Here is an 18,669-nt window from a genome sequence, read left to right on the forward strand (position 1 = left end):
TGTGAGAAGATGACACAGAAACAACATAGGGTAACTGGAGTGGTCGCACAAGGGAGTCAATAAGATTATGTGTTTACTATAAATAAATTTGGTTTTGTTTATACCATACAATCCAACAGAAAAAAGTTATAATCAGAGACATTTCCTTCAGATTCAATATTTAAATACAGTTTATATAATTCATGATTCTTTTGCTTCAGTCATGGATGCTTTGATGTATAGTTACATATGCATTTATGTTCATATTGTGCTTTTCATAAAGATGCATCAAAGAAGCTTTTATGTTAAGACAAATTAAGTTTAATGCAAAATCTACTAGTTTGGCTAAATTCTATCTACAGGGAAAACTAATCTCAAAAGCTAATCAATGAAAAAAGATCAAGAGTAATCTACATTTGAACATACTCCTGTTTCAAATGCTTTGCTGAACAATTAGAACCAACAAATGGATTTTCAAGGGAAACGTTAAAAACCTTAAGAGCTGAATTTTCCTTCTTGTGTGTTCACACTGAGATAAAAAAGCCAGGAGATAAAAGTATAGCTAGCTCTGGTGTTATATAAGAATCAGCATTACTACAATCACACATCAGCAATACACAGTGGGCAAGCAGCAGTATAGTTTATTCATTTAAGGGCATACCAGTCCCCCAAGGACAAGATCATTTTAAAATCTCTGCACAGCTGAGAGCTTGTCTTCACTACACAGGAAATCAATGCTGCTGCAATCGATGCAGTGGGTGTTGATTTAGCAGCTTTAGTAAACACTTGCTACATTGGAGGTCAGAATGCTCTCCGGTCAATGCCAGTACTCCACCACTCCATGAAAAGTAACATAAGCCAACAGAAGAGCAGCTCCCAACAACAGTGCAGCATAAGCACATGACAGGAAGTCAAGAGCTCAGGAGTTCTATTCCCAGACCACAGCAAACATTATTTTCGACTGTAATAAATACATACATAGTCGTGTGCCTGCTAAAGCTATGACAAAGCAGTTTTCGTACCGAGACTTCCATCTTGTTTAGAAACACTGGAATGGCAGTATAGATGAAATCACAATACCAGTTCCTATATATATAAAAATCGTGTTGTATTTATTCCCTATCAATTGTTTTTGATCCTCTGCTACAATTCAGATAACCTTATTTCTGATTAGTAACTGGGTGATTATTAGTTGAAAACACTGCAGTTAGTTACCTAGGTAATGCAATGGAATAGACTAAGTCAGAATCTTATTAAACTGTTTGTGAAGGACCCCTTCCCCCTGCTTTATGAAAACTGGTTTGTGTGACTATAAATATGCATAACTTGAAGATGCTTTGGGCAAATATCTCATAAAACAATCAATTTTAATACTATGCTCTGCCAAATCTGTATATTTTATTTTTGTGTCTGTCATTCTTGTATGCTGCTAGGAATATGAAGCATATGCCTGTTTATAGTTTTAAATGTGCTAAGGAGCATCATTACTGGTGCCCCAACCCTAATAACTGGTTGATCAATTTACAGAATAAACAAGGTTGTTTACAAAGTTAAGTCTAGAAGGTTGTTGGTGCTAGAAAGACATGTGACCATACCACCTGGTACTAAAAGCCATTTTGATCCAGTGGTTGTCCATTGGAAAACAAAGCTTCCCCTCCCCCTCCCCCGCCATGGGAAAGGCTATTTAAATAATGAAGACTATCAGGCTTTTGTCTTCAGACTGTTCTGGAATCGGCCTGACATACCCCAGGAGGAAACAGAGCCATGAAAGGCTGTTGACCCAGATCAGAGAAAAAGAAGTTTGGTCGTGAAGATTTTACCTGACATGAATGCTACTCTTTAGGATAAAAAGTCCTTAAGGAAGACAGAACTAGTTATACATTTTCTTTTCATTTCATTTTAATAACTAAACTTTGATCTATCTGTTTTCACTTATAACCCTACTGTTTAAGAACAAACCTGGTGTAACTAACTACTACCCTGCTGGGGGGCGGGGGGGGGGGGGAGAGAGAGAGAAAAAGTGCCAATTTATCTCCCTTTCATTGATCAAAGGGGCAAACTGACGAGCCCTCTGTGTGCAAAAATTCTGCAGGGTGAGAGATTTATTTGAGCATAGGTCTACACAACAAAACCAAACCAAACCAAACACTCCCTACATCCATGCAGCACAGTCTCCAAGCCTGGGTCTAAAGATTTGGGATTGAGTTATGGCACTAAAAAAGCCATATAGACACCAAGGCTCAAGGCCAGGGAAAGGAATGGATGTCAGAGTACTATACTTTTTGGGTCGTAGTGCAAGCCTGAGTCTATAGACCAAGGCTTTGAGACTGTCTTTTTTTTTTTGGGGGGGGGGGGGGGAGCCATACACACCGTACCCTTCTAATCCTTTGCAATAGTGTGCTGCTATCCCAGAAGGTTTAACTGAAGCTGGCCCTTGATTGTGGAACTGAAATAAGAGGCCCTTTAAGAATTTAAGTTATGTCTGTTTAATAATAGGCAATCCTACTCAAGCTGGGACTCTCTAGCTTTGGCATTTCAATTTATTTGTAAAACGAGTGTGACAAAAGGCAATGTAAAAGATTTTCATGTGGAGAAAGCTGTCCATAGATTCAGCTATTCCATCTCAAATGACACGGAAAAGATGTTTTCCCATGCACTGAACACCACTAGCCAAGTTCTCACTAGCAGCTGTTGGGGAAAGATCTTAAAGAGTGATGCACAAACCAAAAGTAATGCTTAGGGTTCGATTACTGAACAGCATTGAAATCTGACACACAGATGGGTAACTAGACAAAGGTGCTTGCTAACTTGGGAGTTGCCAGCAGTTATTTTATTGTTTGAAGTACATGTTTTCCTTGTTAGGTTTAAAGATTAAATGCAGTAGAGATAACATGGATGAAAAGATCGGCATATTAGCGCCAGCCAGACACGATGGAAGTTTCACTTTTACAAAGCTTTGCCAAGTAACCTCAATCTTGAGGCAGGATGGTCTCACCTGACCAGGCAACACACTATTCTGCTCTGCAGGCACACACTCCTTCACACATTCTGCACCCCCCATGCCCTCACGTACCTGCTGGATTAATAATGCAGTTCCAATGCCCAGTTTTATCCTTCTGAATTTTGTGGCAAGAAGTGCCTCAGACCAAAATGCACTATTTTCAACGTGGAGGAGTGGCCATGACTATCTAAGAGCAAGTGTTGTCATTGAAATCAGAGAAATGACCTCACAAGTGCCTTCCAGCCCATCTCTTACAGCCTCTGCCCTGAGCATGGACCAGCTATACCTGTACAGCCCCTAGCCAATCTGTTCTTAATGACCTTAATGACGAGGAAAGCACAACCATTCTTGCACGTCCGTTCCAATGCTTAAAGTTTTTCCCTTCATATTTACCCTATATTTCCTGTGCTGTGGATGAAGCTGATTATTCTTGTCTTACATTCGTGAACATTAGAACAGATGCTGTCCTCTTCGTAAGAGTCCTTAGCACATCCAAAGACCTATGCACTCCCACTCCAACTTCTTTTCTGAACACTAAACGTGCTCACTCCTTAAAACTTTTTTCCAGAGGCCAGTTTTCTAAACCTTTTAACACTTTGGGGTGCAGGTCTGGGTGGGAGTGTGGGCACTGGAGTCAGCTCAGGTCAGGAGCAGGGAGTTGGGATGTGGGGCAATTACCTGGGGCAGCTCCTGTTTGGTGGAGGTGGGGTGGCAGGGGGAAGAAGCAGGTGGCCCAGTGTAGGCTGCACTGCCCAGCCAATGGAAGCTGCAGGGGCAGGGAAGAGGGCAGAGCCTGCAAACAAGCAGTATGGGGATGGAGCTTCCCCCAGCACTCATGGCAAGGTGGCTCCAGCCCAGCAAGGGGAGTGGCAGCACATGGAGATGCCACCACCTCCCTCTCCCCAGCCCAAGCCAGGCAAGGCCAGACAACACACAGGGGCTTTAGTGCCTGCAGCCCAGGAACCCCGGGCTAAGAGGGCCTCACAAAAAGATCTGGACTTCTGGCGGCCTGGAGATCTTTTGGTGGGCCCTTCCACCTGAGCCTGGGCCCCTGGACTGTAGCCTCTAGAGCCCCTTTCTGAATCTAGCCCTTCCTGCATCCCCCTTGTTCCCCCTTTCATAGATAAGTATGGTTTGTCGTCTTGCAGCACTCTAGGACTTGAACCCACCCACCAAGATTTCTCAAAGATCGTTGCTAAAGTTCGCAGATCACTTCGGAAAGTTCCTTAGGCACCCTAAGATGAAATTCATCAAGCCCTGATGACGTCAATGCATGTAACTTACCAAATAGTTTTACCTGTCTTTCCTATTTTGGCTTGTGTTCCTTCCCCCTTGCTAACACTAATCATATGGAGTATCTGGTTGCTATTAACCAGTGCTCCCTGTGGGCTGAGTGCTTGGGCAGCCACCCAGGAGCCAGGTGCAGTCCAGCTGACTAGCAGAGCTCCCCCCAGCTGACAGTATGTGTTTCTACTGGGCATCCACATATGCCCACGCCCACACACCATATTCTACCCATGGATGCAAAAATTAGAGAGAACACTGCTATAAACCCCCTTTAATGAAGATGGGCCAAAATAGGTATTAAACACTTCCACTTTCTTGACATTGTCCATGATTAGCTCTCCTTCCCCTCTAAGTAGAGGGCATTCCTTGGCATTTCCTCTTGCTGTAACGTATTTAAAGAGCCTCTATTGCCTTGTAGATGTCCCAAACTAGGTATAACTCATCTTGTGCATTAGCCATTCTGTTTGTTATTCTAAAATTGCCTCATTACCTCTCTCCCCTAATTTGGTCGTCTATATTAGACTTTCAGCTCATCTGCCTCTCACCTCCTTTGGAACCTCAGAACAAGTGTATTCCCTCTTGATGTGACCACTTCACCTCCTTTCTCCCTCCCTGTTCTTCCTTTAGAAGCTCTACCTCTCTATACTAATATTCTACTCATGAGATTTATCCCATCATGAGTGACGCCAATTAAGTCATGCTTTATCTAAAGCTAGTGCTTCCACTAATACTCATGTTTATTCTGCAGTACTCCTGCATTTGATGACAACTGCTATCAACTCCTCACCAAGTAACCAGGGGACTTGAACATGGGAGGTTTAGTTGATAGATAGCAGGCCTATGGAGTTGTCTGAAATAGGCCTCAGTGAATATTTTCTTCTCCAGCATAACAAGTCTGATGCCCGAACACAGGAATTTCCCTTCATGTTGGCTCTTTAATAAGTTTTGAACAGCACTCAGAAAACTTGAGGCCTTTGGGAGACTAGCAGGGATAACTGAAAAATACCAGCTCAGTTGATGTTTCTAGTGGGACCAAACAGGCAGCTTGCTTGAACCAATACTTAGAGTCCTCAACAGATACAAAATTTTCATTTGCAAGAAATAAGCCATGGAGATCCATATTCACATCTGTGTATATCAAGTGGGTAGCTGCAGTTTGCAGGGCTCTACCAATACCATCTAAAACTTTCAATGATATGGAAGAAAAGTAATTTGACAGCTCATTTGGTAAAGTGAGCTTATTTGAACAGTGCCTTTTTTTTTGAATACATTCAAGTGCAAGATCACGTAGCCAGTAACAAAGAATGGAAAGTCACACTTAAGACAGGGGACAGTGTCCTAGAATGAAGACACTGAAAAGGTCTTTGGTTTATGGTTTGTGAACATCTGAACATAAGCACCCAATGGAATGCTGTAGCTAAGGCGCACAATTATTGCATGCATAGTCAGGCAAATCTTAAACTGGAACAGGGATGTACCACTACCCCGGCATATGACAGTGATACCATTCCTGGAATACTGCATCCCTGTTCAGAAAAAGGGACAACAGTTAAAGTCAAAGCTAGACAAATTCCCAAGGTTATGGGCTTGATGCAAAAAAGTTACTGGGCTTCCACATTATAGGATGTCAGATTAGATTATTAGTCTCTTCTGGCCTTAAAAGCTGCAACTATTAACTGTAGAACAGATTCAGAGGTATTTCCCTATTGCTTAGCTCTCAAACGAAAGACGTCTTTTCTAAGCATAACACTGGAAGTGTTCAAAATTTGCGCCTTAACACAAAATTAATAAAAAGGCTTTTTTCGAGACTCAGAGGACAGACATCTTTGCCATGTCTTCACCCAATCTAATGAGAAATATAAGCTTCAGTTTTTCCTACATAAATAGCCAGAGGCAGACTTTTAATTAGCTGTAACTATTCCTATCAGACAGGCATATTTAGTTAAATTGGCAGCAGAAGTGTCTCAGCACTTCAAATTTAAGTCGAGGGAAACGACATCAATAAAATAACGAATCACGCCCCTTAGTGAATCACAAGGGAACACTTAACAAGCTGGAAGCCCAACACACAACGCTAACTGCAAAAGCTCTTTTCTTGAAACATTTCTTTCAGACTCCAGGGCTGTGTTTGAAATTAAAGACATGTCTAAAAAGTATCTCATTAGTAAAAGTTACTCATTAGAAGTCTCCCTAACTTAATGGGATGAAAGCATTTCCGAAAATACATCTGATGAGACAGGACAAAAACCACTGCAGAAATTTAACTTCATGACAGTATGTACACTACATAAGGCATCCACGTCAAAAACAGACCTAATCATCAACCTTGTCTCATCTCATCTCCTGCTCTGAGGGTACATGTCTGGTATACTAACTTGAGTTTACTGTAAACATTTCTATTCCTGATAGGTGGCAGCCTTTACCTTGGCTGCTGGCATGATACACCTTTAGCTAGTGTAGATCCTCTGCTACTGCTGCTGAGTCATCTCAAGGTATGTCTACACCAAGGGGAAGATCAACACTGCCATGCGCCATCTTCCAGGGTTCTCTTCAGTGGGCCTCATAGGAATGCACTAAACTGAACTCTGAGGATGCCCCTCCATTGACCACAGTACTCCCTGTTCTCACTGTCGTGAGGAGTAAGAGAAGGCAACAGGAGAGTTTCTCCCGTCATCCTCCTGCAATGGGCCTGCACTGGAATTTCGACTTAAGATAGATTGATTCCACCTATGCAATTCTCCTAGCTGGAGTTGTATATCTTAGGCTACGTCTACACGTGCACCCAACTTCGAAATAGCTTATTTCGATGTTGCGACATCGAAATAGGCTATTTCGATGAATAACGGCTACACGTCCTCCAGGGCTGGCAACGTCGATGTTCAACTTCGACGTTGCTCAGCCCAACATCGAAATAGGCACAGCGAGGGAACGTCTACACGGCAAAGTAGCACACATCGAAATAAGGGAGCCAGGCACAGCTGCAGACAGGGTCACGGGGCGGACTCAACAGCAAGTCGCTCCCTTAAAGGGCCCCTCCCAGACACACTTTCATTAAACAGTGCAAGGTACACAGAGCCAACAACTAGTTGCAGACCCTGTATATGCAGCACGGACCCCCAGCTGCAGCAGCAGCAGCCAGAAGCCCTGGGCTAAGGGCTGCTGCCCACGGTGACCACAGAGCCCCGCAAGGGCTGGAGAGAGAGTATCTCTCAACCCCCCAGCTGATGGCCGCCATGGAGGACCCCGCTATTTCGATGTTGCGGGACGCGGATCGTCTACACGTCCCTACTTCGATGTTGAACGTCGAAGTAGGGCCCCATTCCCATCCCCTCATGGGGTTAGCGACTTCGACGTCTCGCCGCCTAACGTCGATTTCAACTTCGAAATAGCGCCCAACACGTGTAGACGTGACGGGCGCTATTTCGAAGTTACTGCCGCTACTTCGAAGTAGCGTGCACGTGTAGACGCAGCTTTAGTGTTTCATTTCTAGTGTAGATGAGCCCTAAGTAACTGTCAGTGAGACACCTTCTGATAAGCCCTCTGACCTTGTGGGATACATTCATAAATTAAAGCAGGTCTCTGAACGATGAAACATGATGAAAAATATGAACAGAAGATGCACCTGCTACAAAAGCAGCAAGAAATCCTGCGGCACCTTATAGATTAACAGATTTTTGGAGCATAAGCTTTCAAGGGCAAAGCAGCAGGTATTTACCCATGAAAGCTTGTGCTCCAAAATATCTGTTAGTTTATAAGGTGCCACAGCACTACTTGCTGTTTTTGAAGATACAGACTAACTCTCTGATAACTGCTACAAGCTAACCTAAGTAGGGCTTTTACTAATTTTTAAGACTGTGTTAAGAATATCAGCTTCTGCATAATAGAAAAAAAGTGAACAAAAAATGGTTTGAAAACTGAGACGATGTGTAACCTGATAAACCTTCCCAAGCCTGCCTAAAACCTGGAGAGAGATAAAGTGGGAGCGATAATATCTTTTATTGGGCCAACTTCAGTTGGTGAGAGACAAGCTTTTGAGCCATACAGAGCTCCTCTTCAAATATGGGAAAGGTACTCCCAACAGCCTGTTGATAATCCCAAACCACTCGTACAGTGGTAGATTTTCCTTGTATAAAAAAAAAAAAAATCAGCACGATACCAGAAAGTCAGTTTTTTTCTGGAACTTCAAAATAAGCAGTAAAGTCTGTGTGTTAAATTATACTTTCAGGGACTTCTTTGAAGCCTTATCGCCATCAGAAACTTTACACAGATTTAAATGACTTTATCTGAGAGCTTGTCTTCACTTCTGTGAAGATTGACCCAGAGTTCGATTTTGCACAGCTGGTAAACATGTGCAAAATTATCTCTGGGATCAGCAGTTGACCCCTGTACTCCTCGCTATTGCAAGGCATAAGAGAGGTTGACAGGAGAAATGCTCCCATTGACTTTCCTTAGTGAAGACAGTCAAATAAGTCTATTCCCAATATGTTGAACCCAGCAACGCAATTGCCATAGCTAGAATTGCATATCTGAAATCAACTTATTTTCCTACTATAGACCATGCCTGAGTGCATCGTCTTAAACTGCAAGAGAAGGAAGAAAATCCAGCTCACTCTTTCAGCTGTACTGACTCCATTTTCGTATCTTTTCCAATTATGGTTAATTTTTCTCATATTTAGTGGCTAGTAAAAGCTCCATGACACACCGCTCAAGAAGTGTTCTCGTTTTGTTTTTATCCTATTCCAAGGGACTAAATTCTTTAAAAGTGGCACCCATGGCAGGAGCTGAACTAAAACTCCCAATTCCGTGCTGAGCATCTCCACTCAATTTTTCTAAAAAGCATAAATACTGATTAGTATGAGAATTTACTGGATTGTCCTAAGCAGCAGCAGGAAAACTAAGCGAGATATACTGCTACTTCTCTTAAAGAAATTGCACTTGCTGGCTGACTTCTTGTTTTATCCAAATCTGAAGAATTGCCCTAATCGTCGTGCTTAACTTGAACAACAAAAAAGCCAGAAGTGATTATTTTGTAATTCATACTAAACCATAAGCATATCAAAGCCCTGTAAGTGCAACTTGCAGGCTAAAACAGGCAACTGAAACCATGAACCCAATCTTCTGCAAAGACCTCCATATGACATTTTAAAGCCTCACTAAAATCTCAGCAGACTTCATCAACGTTCCATGACAAAAATTGATTTTTAACTAGTTCAAATGAAGATGCTATCAAGTCTGCAGGTATATATGAGATACAGCATGTCCCTCAACAATGTGCCTGAGCAGCAAGACAATTTTGAGACTTTAAAAAAGCAGAAACAATTTGGATTCTCTGTCCCTGAAATACAGATCACAGGAACAAGAATTGATGTTAAAAGATATAGTTCTGGTCAATTACAGAGTCTATATCAGTTTCTCTCTTTTTTTTTTTTAAATATATATAGCACTCCATTAAAAAAAAGTTATAAACCGCCCCCCCGCCCCCAGGCTTCCCTCACACATCCCTAATGGCACACATACCAGCAGTTGAGAAATATGGTCCTAAGGTAATCTGATGTCTAGAAACAAGTGCCATTCAACATTTCCAGATTACTGTACCCTTTTTAGGAGTCAGATTAGTTTTGTATACCACCAAGTTACACCTCCTTTAAAGACTACTTACTTACAAAATCACGCAAAAATATCACTGAAGACCTCTCTCGAAAACTTACTGACTTACTACCATCTTATTAGCAACGAACTGAAATCGAAATATTGTACTTACAATGCAGTGTAAGGCATACAAAGCAGCAGAAACAAGTCACTGTCAGAATGAACTTTTATATTTTACTGACTTTACTAGCATTGCTATGTAGCCTGCTGTAAAACTAGGCAAGTATTTCAATAAGTTGACATAGTAGTAGCATCCTTCAGTCTACGTAGCATCCTTCAGTCTATGGAACGTGCCCTTCGTAGTTCCGTTTGGCATCCTCATTTGCAGTGTCGACTGAAGACCCACGAGAGTGACAGTCCTTGCTGCATCTGTGGCATATGTAATGGGTGTCTGGCAGGTCCTTGCTGTGCTTTCTGTGGGCTCGCTTCTCCTTTGCTAGCTGTCTGATCCTCAACTCACCCTTCTGAAGGCCCTTGTATAGTTCCTGCCTCCATCTGCTGCGATCGTCTGCCAGCTCCTCCCAGCTGTCTGGCCTGATGTCTGCTTCCCTGAGGTCTCTCTTGCAGACATCTTTGTAGTGCAGTTGAGGGCATCCGGGAGGTCTTTTGCCAGAGGCTAGCTCGCCATACAGGATGTCTTTCAGGATCCTTCCATCATTCATCCTGTGGACATGGCCAAGCCAGCGGAGCTGCCGCTGCCTGAGGAGGGTGTGCATAGTTGGGATTCCAGCTTGCTCAAGGACGGTAGTGTTGGACACTCTGTCCTTCCATGATATTCCAAGGATGCACCTGAGGCAGCGCAAGTGGAAGACATTCAGCCTCTTTTCCTGGAGGGCATACAGGGTCCAAGTCTTGCTGCCGTAAAGGAGGGTGCTGAGGAAGCGTGCCACGGACACTCTCCTGGAACCCCTACATGAGCTACTGTGCCTGTGCTGGAGAGAGGGAGAGGTTCCACAGGACATGCGTGATGCTAACATCATAACCTTGTGTAAGAACAAAGGAGACAGAAGCAACTGCAACAATTACTGTGGAATCTCCCTCCTAGGGAATCACTGGTAAACCGTTCGCTCGCGTCATCCTCGGCAGACTCCAGAAGATTGCTGAGAGGGTGTATCCTGAAGAGATCTACCGTCGACATGGTCTTCTCTCTGAGGCAGCTGCAGGAGAAGTGCAGGGAGTAGAGGAAGCCACTCTATATTGCCTTCATCGACCTAACCAAGGCCTTCGACTTGGTCAGCAGGGATGGATTGTTCAAACTGCTCCACAAGATAGGATGTCCGCCACGCTTACTCAAGATGATCCAGTCTTTCCATGAAGACATGAGAGGAACCGTCCAATATGATGGCACATTATCGGATGCTTTGAGCATCAGGAGCAGCGTCAAACAAGGATGCGTCCTTGCTCCGACATCATTCGGGATCTTCTTCGCACTGCTCGTTAAACACGCCTTTGGATCTTCAACAGAGGGCATCTTTTTGCACACAAGATCTGACGGGAAACTGTTTAATCTTGCAAGGCTGAAAGCTAAATCTAAGGTGCGGAAAGTCCTCAGAGACATGCTGTTCACAGATGACGCTGCTGTCGTGTCACACACAAAAGACCAGCTTCAGAAGCTGCTGAATTGGTTCTCCAAAGTATGCAAGGACTTTGGGCTTTCCATCAGCCTAAAGACGACAAACGTACTTGCTCAGGACGTTGCTGTTTCTCCATCAATCAGCATTGACAACTATACATTGGAGGTCATCCACGAGTTCGTTCACCTCTGGTCCACCATCACTGACACACTGTCCTTGGAGACTGAGCTAAATAGGAGGATCGGTAAAGCAGCCACAACTCTGTCCAGACTCAGCGAGAGAGTGTGGAACAACAACAAGCTGTACACTCGCACTCAAAAGCTGACATATCCCCAGGAAGATCTCTGTGTACAACACATCCTTTAAGAACAACAAAATAATTTATTAGGTGATGAGCTTCTGTGGGTTCTGCCCCACAGAAGCTCATCATCTAATAAATTATTTTGTTAGTCTTTAAAGTGCTACATGATTGCTTTTTTGTTGTTAGGATAGAGACTCATATGGCTACTTCTCTGTTACTATTCAATAAATCCTTTGAGTTTAGGTTCAAACAGACTCACTATCTTTAAGTCTTCAATGACATTCTCAGCTTAAGAGGCACAGTTTTTTAATATTGTTATTAGACCAGTATGTTGTTCATTGGTAAACTGTATTTTGATTTGTGCAGTAATTATTTTATAGCACAAATTTTACTTCTCTCCACCCGCCAAATAGCAGAACTGCTTACCATCCTTAAAAGCCTCTTCTTCCCTCTGGCTTACTATAAACATGAAATGCAGGGTTTGTGTAACAGTTTCACAAGAAACAGTTGTCTGTCTTGGGAAGGCAAAGGAGGTGATTTGCTTAGGACAGTAAACGTACATTTAGGGCAATACCAGATAGTTTCAGAACTATTAACCATCTGATCCACAAAATCCATTAGACTCTTAGACAGTGTACCTTGGAAAGATTTAGAGATCAGTTATTATATCTGGGTAAGTGTTAACATAGCAGAAATACATGCAACAGATCACATTCTGACAAATAAGCACCGTATACTGGAATCATCACTATTATAATAAATTATGGTGTCATATTTTGTTTTAAAAGCTGTTCTATGAAATCACTCTGCTTTCTATCGTTAGACAAGCGCTGATTTAGAACACTCAAGCACAAGCCATACATTGGTTTAGAAACAACATCCTTTCAGTAAGTTGCTGACTCACCTTGTCCCGCAAATGATGTTCTGCAGCCTCAATATTCAAAGGATCATCAAAATTCAAGAGATCCTGGAAAAAAAGCCAAGTGGTTTTTTAAAAAAGGAAATAACTATCAAGTTACTGTATTGTGCAAGTGGTTAGAAACACATTTAGCATGACAAAGTTAGATGAGGTCAGTAAGTGCATTGGGCTTAGCAGTATAGCTTCTTTTATGCTGGAGATCTCTGGTTTAGATTCCTTGTGCATATGTATTATATAGTGTTGAATCACAAGGTCCTGTGCCTCTAACAGCAGTAAATTCAAAAACTCAGCTGTTGGTCAGCGTCCAGCCCTGGCTTAATTGATAGCCACTCAACTACAGTTGGCGACTGCCATTGTTAGCTACACTCAACTTGATTGACTATCACATGACTATTTTTGAACACAACCTCTGGCCAATTTCAACATTTCCAGGAATGTTCTAGCATCAGTTGGCAGCTTTTGGCAAAAAGGTGAAAATTAGAACATGATTTAGAGGAAAATCAGCCCCACAAATTGGCTGGTCCTGCTGGCAGGAAAATCTCTGGTGACCTCTGCTACTGGCTACAGATATTGGAGGTACTCTTCCTGGGAGGTGAGATTGCACAGTTTAGCATCTGCCAGACATGAGCACCGTAGAAAGAGCGTTAGAGAGAAGCAGGGAGAAAAGAATGAGGAAAGCATCAGGCCCTGCAGGAATGGGGTAGTGGGATGTAATCGTCATGTAGAACTCCGATCACAGACTACTGGAAGTGGAAAGGTCTAGGGAGCAAAGGGATCATGGCCAAACTGGGTCACCTTAGTTCTCACTGTTATCATACCTTTCGCCTGCAGCAAGGGTCACCCGAGGTTCCTGGCATTAATCTAGGATTTTAAATGTTCCCACCAGTTCACCCCTAGCTACACTGAGCTCTAGGCAGCTGTCTCTTCTAGCTCAGAGACAAGGGCTTGCTGCTCCTGCCTACTCCTTGAGATCATGTGGGATCATGAACATTTTAGTTCAGTGTCCCATTTAGGATGGGAGATCCAGGGACCCCCCTAGCACCTCCAATTTGTGTTTGTAATCACAACTATCAATAATGAAACCTATACTGGGCAACTGTTTAACCCAACCCTCAATTTTTCAGGGTGACAGCAATGCCAGCTACCTGCCAAAGTAACCCTCACATTCCTTCCCCTAGCCCTGCACAATACTTGCTGAACGCATTTAGGTTTTGTGGAAAATCCTAAGTAACTCATTACCAAGGGTGACACCCTAGACTTAAAAGTAAAAGGCAATGTTAAGGAAGGCAGCATGTACCCTTCTGTGTGGTCACTCACACACTAACTATACGAAAAGGGAGAATGAATTGTTTAGAATTATACGGGACTAATTAAACACCACCAAGTCAGAGGAAACACAAATATTGAGAGAGACTGGATCAGGTCGATTCCACATATTTCAAAATCCACCTGACATGGAAAACAGAATGGACTGTATTCATTGCATAGACTCACTTACTGTAAATAAAGAGTTCAATCCCCAAACCACATCCTGAAAAAGGAAAGAGTCAGTCAGTCACATGCATTTAAAATACTTGGACATTTTAACACTTTATATTTCTATGAACACAGCAAAATAATGGAACAACTTAAAACCAAGGAAAGGAAGAGTGTTATTAGGCAGTTTTTCTTTACATCCAAAATGTTTAAAACTTTCCAAATACTTATTCAATACATAACGTGCCAAAGAGGGACTTATCCAGGGCTCTGAGTACCTCTGACACATTTAAAACCATCAAGTTTAAGTAAAGTTTCATGAATAATTTCTGTGAACAATATCATTTCCATTTAAAATTTTGTACCAATGTTCACTCTCTGCGGCCACAGTCACACCCTTTCTGTGTTCAAAGAAAACAAGCAATACCAAGTGACCAAACGTAACCATGAGAACCGAATTTCACTGCTCAGCTTTCAAATTGGTGGTATCAGACACATGGTGAATGGCACGTGACCTATCCCTAACATACAAAACGATTACAAACCATTTGTCAAATAGACACAAAGTATCCTATTTGAGAAAACTGATGTGTGTGTGTGTGTGTGTGTGTGTGTGTGTGTGTGTGTGTGTGTGTGTGTGTGTGTGTGTGTGTGTGAGAATATGCTAAGAGGCTAAATTTATCAAGGGATGTATTCATTGCAAAGTATTTGCTCACTTCTATCTTCAAGTTTTCTATAACCCAATAGGGACAGTTGTGCATTTACATAGTCGCAGTGAGAAAACAACTAGATGGAGTGTTGTCTGCTGAGATTCTATTTAGTGGCACTTGATGTAACATTTTCCACAACTGCTGTTCCACTAGGGTCTAGCCTATGGGTTTGTGTCCTGAATTACAAACTTCACAGGCTGACAAACAAGCATTAAGTGGTTAGACATTACTACAATTGTTTGAACAACATTGTAAAAACAGAGATCCTAGGAAAAACCTCTCAGATTATGCCTTCAATTTAAAATACACTAAGCTCTTTCATATTTAGCATTCTATCATCCGGAAACTTCAAATAACTGGGATTTTAACCATCAGTAAATTTGTTACTTTTTCCGTAAGTACAGTGTAAGGAAAGCAAGCACAACTAATACAGCAAATACAGCATAAGTTTACCGTGTACAATACTGTTGTTGGTAAAGTACTCAGCATACATTTGTTTATCAATATCTAATCTTGTTTTTCCTTTAGTGTTATGCATTGCTAGGTACACCTCTCTATTACCCAGAAAATCTGAATATCCAACCTCCTCCTGGTTCCAGGGCTGCTGGATATTCAAGAGTTTTAGTTAAAAAGAGGGGACAGGTTTTATAAAGCAGGTTGTCTTATGCACCTTTGCCATCCCACTGCAAATCACTACTGGAGATGAAGCACTGTAGTTTTTACTGTGAAATACACAAATTCACCACTGTATCTCCCGGTCTGGATCTGACCTTCCCTAGTTTACCCCTCCGTAAAACTATGGTGCTGTGGCTTCCCTAGGATTCTATACCTGGAGAACTAAAGGGGAGTTAGTTATCCTATTCTAAACTGACCCCTTTTTGGCCATGCAGCTAAGCGCTTAGAAAAGAGGACCATCCCACTACGGCATAGAAATCAAAATGCATCTTATGCTCATTTAACAGGTAACATCAATTGCTTATACAAAAAGTTGAGGGAATGGATGCATTTTAGCTTATTTACTACTCTGGTCTCTGAGCGGAGTCAAAATGACGACCAGTTGTAATATTTAACAATACTTTAGCAACAGTACCAGATACAAAGGCTGGCAGAGGACAAGGTGTCAGCATTCCCTAATCAATAGGGGTTTTTTTTTTTGCTTCCCATTTTCCCTGGCCCTGTTAGTTTTTCCTTTTTTTTTTTTAAATCTGAAAGCACTCTCTGGTCATCTATTTTTAATCACGCAGATCTGCAAAGTAACATTAGGAAATAATATTTTAGCTTGTTCAGCACTTTCTTCCAAAGTGAGTTTCTGAAGTCATCAATGCTCGGAAAGTCTGCATACCTTGAAGTCACATACTGCACAGGGACAGACCAACATTTTAAAAAATTACAGTCAAACAGTAAAATTCTCAGATGTTTATGGTGCACAAATAGCCTATAATTCTTCAGGAAATAGTGGTGAGCAGTCACCCTCACCAGCAATCTAATTAGCATCCTAGAATTCATTTTTGGGGCCAGAAAACAAAAGCATTTGGGGCAGGGAGAACTTAGCAGCCACCACCACTTTTTTTTTTTTAAAAAGGAAAAAGGATTTTTTTTTTTTTTAAATTCTGCCTGTTTCTAAAGAAGATTTGTGAAAGAAAAACATAGCTAAAGGCTGACAAAATACTGCAGAAACTTACGTAACTCCAAGGGGAAAATTGGGACTGACCAAAATAAAAAGGTGGGAAAGGCAGGTAGGGGACAGGAGAAATTCTTGATTTAAGGCTGTGGCTTGGTTTTGGCTCTCACTGCTCCTAGGTGCTGCAGAGACCTCAACCGCAATTAACAGAGGGACTAATAGGAAGGATATTTCCTTCGTGACGTGACAAGGATGAAAAAGCCAGCCCCAATAGCTGAGGAAAGAGGAGGATCCCCATTCTTCCCACAGCCTCCATACAGAGCCCGGGTATGCGTAAACAACCTTAACCCTCTTCACTGGGCCCTTCAGGAGTGTGATAGTATGTCTATATTTAACAGAGGATCGACCCAGGTAGGGTTGCTTCTGGGGTTCCATTTAGCATGCCTAGTGCGGATGAGCTAAATCGAACCATCTGTGCTGGACAGTCAGCTCTGGTGGCACTCATTCTCATGCGGAGGAAGAGAGGCCAACAGGAGTGATTTAAAATACAAACCGTTGCTTCTGAAATAGCTTCTTCAGGAAGACCTACTTCTGGTCTAGAGGTTGTTCTTCGCAAGGAGGTAACACACACCCACTTCACAATCTGCTATCAAACCAGTATCAAAATAATGCCTTGGGAACGTTGCTTTTGATGTCTGAAAGATTAACTACACCGTGTTTTTCAAAGTGTAAAAATGCAAGTTACAAAAGCAAGAGCTTCTTTTTGCATGCAAGATGTATTAACAGATATATTTAATTTAAAAAGGCAGACAAAGGCAGCTAAAGGACTCTGCCAAGGAAAATCCCCAAAGAACACTATTACAAAGTACTCTTTATCTAATAGACTCTAGCTAATTATACTGAAGACTGAGACTGTTACATCTCAGAGCTAAAACATGTTTGACAAGGCATTTGGTAAAACATTGATCCCTTGGAATCAAGAAGAGGAAAGTTGTTCACACTCAGACCTCTCCTGTTGTTTTTTAACTAGTCATCAACAGTAAAAAAGTTTATTTCCATACACTGTCACTTAATGCCTGACATTACATTGTTTAAAATGGTATTTTCATTTAAATAATAGAATAAGAAAAGCATTTACTTTAGCTGTACTTCATTCTCCTGGTATTTATGTAGCTGACAGTATTTAAAAGAGCAGCACAAAATAATTCAGCATGGAAGGAGAAGGAAGACAGGGAAACAATTCCTCCTATGCTCACTCATTTTCTTCCCTTGGAAGAAGCATTTCCAAAGCAGCAAACAAGGTCTGTTTGCGTTTTGGACAGAAAGAGGCAACCAAGCATGTCACACGCTCCAAATGTGTAACAGTGTGCAGATAAAACACTTTTTATTAGAGCCTTTGATATATTTGTCCCTAGAGTTCCATTACAGCACAGAAGACTTTTATAAACTGGCCCCATTGGATTTCTGAACTAGCTTCTGAATGAACAACGTTACAATAATGAAAACTAAAAGCAACAGCCCCCATGGGACCAGTCAACAGGCATATAGTCCCACTAGAGGGCTGAGAAAGTATTACCAAAGATTTCTGGCAAACAGAAATGGCTTAATTAAACCCTTAGTATACTTTGCCATGTCTTTTACAATATCTGGGAGCAATAATTACCCCCCATTCAAAAAACAGAAAACTTACACGAAGCAATTAAATGAAACAGTTTGCACATTTCCTTATAAAGAGAGAGATCATTAAAGGTGTTATTTAAAAAAACAAACATTTAAAATAATTTTTCCAGAAAGAAAAGATAGGTGCACTGTGTTACGCATTTCCTGGAACCAATAACACTATAAGCTAACTTCCCATCAAGCGTAAAAAATAAAAAGTGACTTCTTCAGAAGTCGATAATGCAGTTACACTGTAGAAATCAAAACAGCACAATTAACTCACAGCCCTGTGATGAGGTAAGGAGAAGCATGAGCTTCAAAATGGAAATATATTTCACGACAATAGCAAAGAAAACAGTAGGTCCTCAGTTGATGTGTATCCCACAGGGTGAATGTAGTGTTGTGGGCTGGTTCTCCAGGCTAGAAGACATTAGATTTCCTACAGCGTGCCTTCCTGATAGGGAGCAGCTCACCAGCACCCCAACACATGCAG

At 41.9% G+C, this 18,669-nt stretch overlaps 1 protein-coding gene across 1 annotated transcript in view; it reads right to left on the minus strand.

Moving 5' to 3' along the window:
- The window catches only part of UBE2F (ubiquitin conjugating enzyme E2 F (putative)), a 93,771-nt gene that overhangs the window by 20,107 nt on the left and 54,995 nt on the right, over positions 1–18,669 (minus strand). The window contains exons 8-9 of the mRNA XM_075001303.1: positions 14,209–14,241; positions 12,696–12,758 (exon numbers count right to left, since the gene is read on the minus strand). Of these exons, the coding sequence (XP_074857404.1) occupies positions 12,696–12,758; positions 14,209–14,241 (96 nt within the window). The remainder of the gene's footprint in view (positions 1–12,695; positions 12,759–14,208; positions 14,242–18,669) is intronic.

Source organism: Carettochelys insculpta, chromosome 8 (genome assembly GCF_033958435.1).
Source record: "Carettochelys insculpta isolate YL-2023 chromosome 8, ASM3395843v1, whole genome shotgun sequence".
NCBI classification, from domain to species: Eukaryota; Metazoa; Chordata; order Testudines; family Carettochelyidae; genus Carettochelys; species Carettochelys insculpta.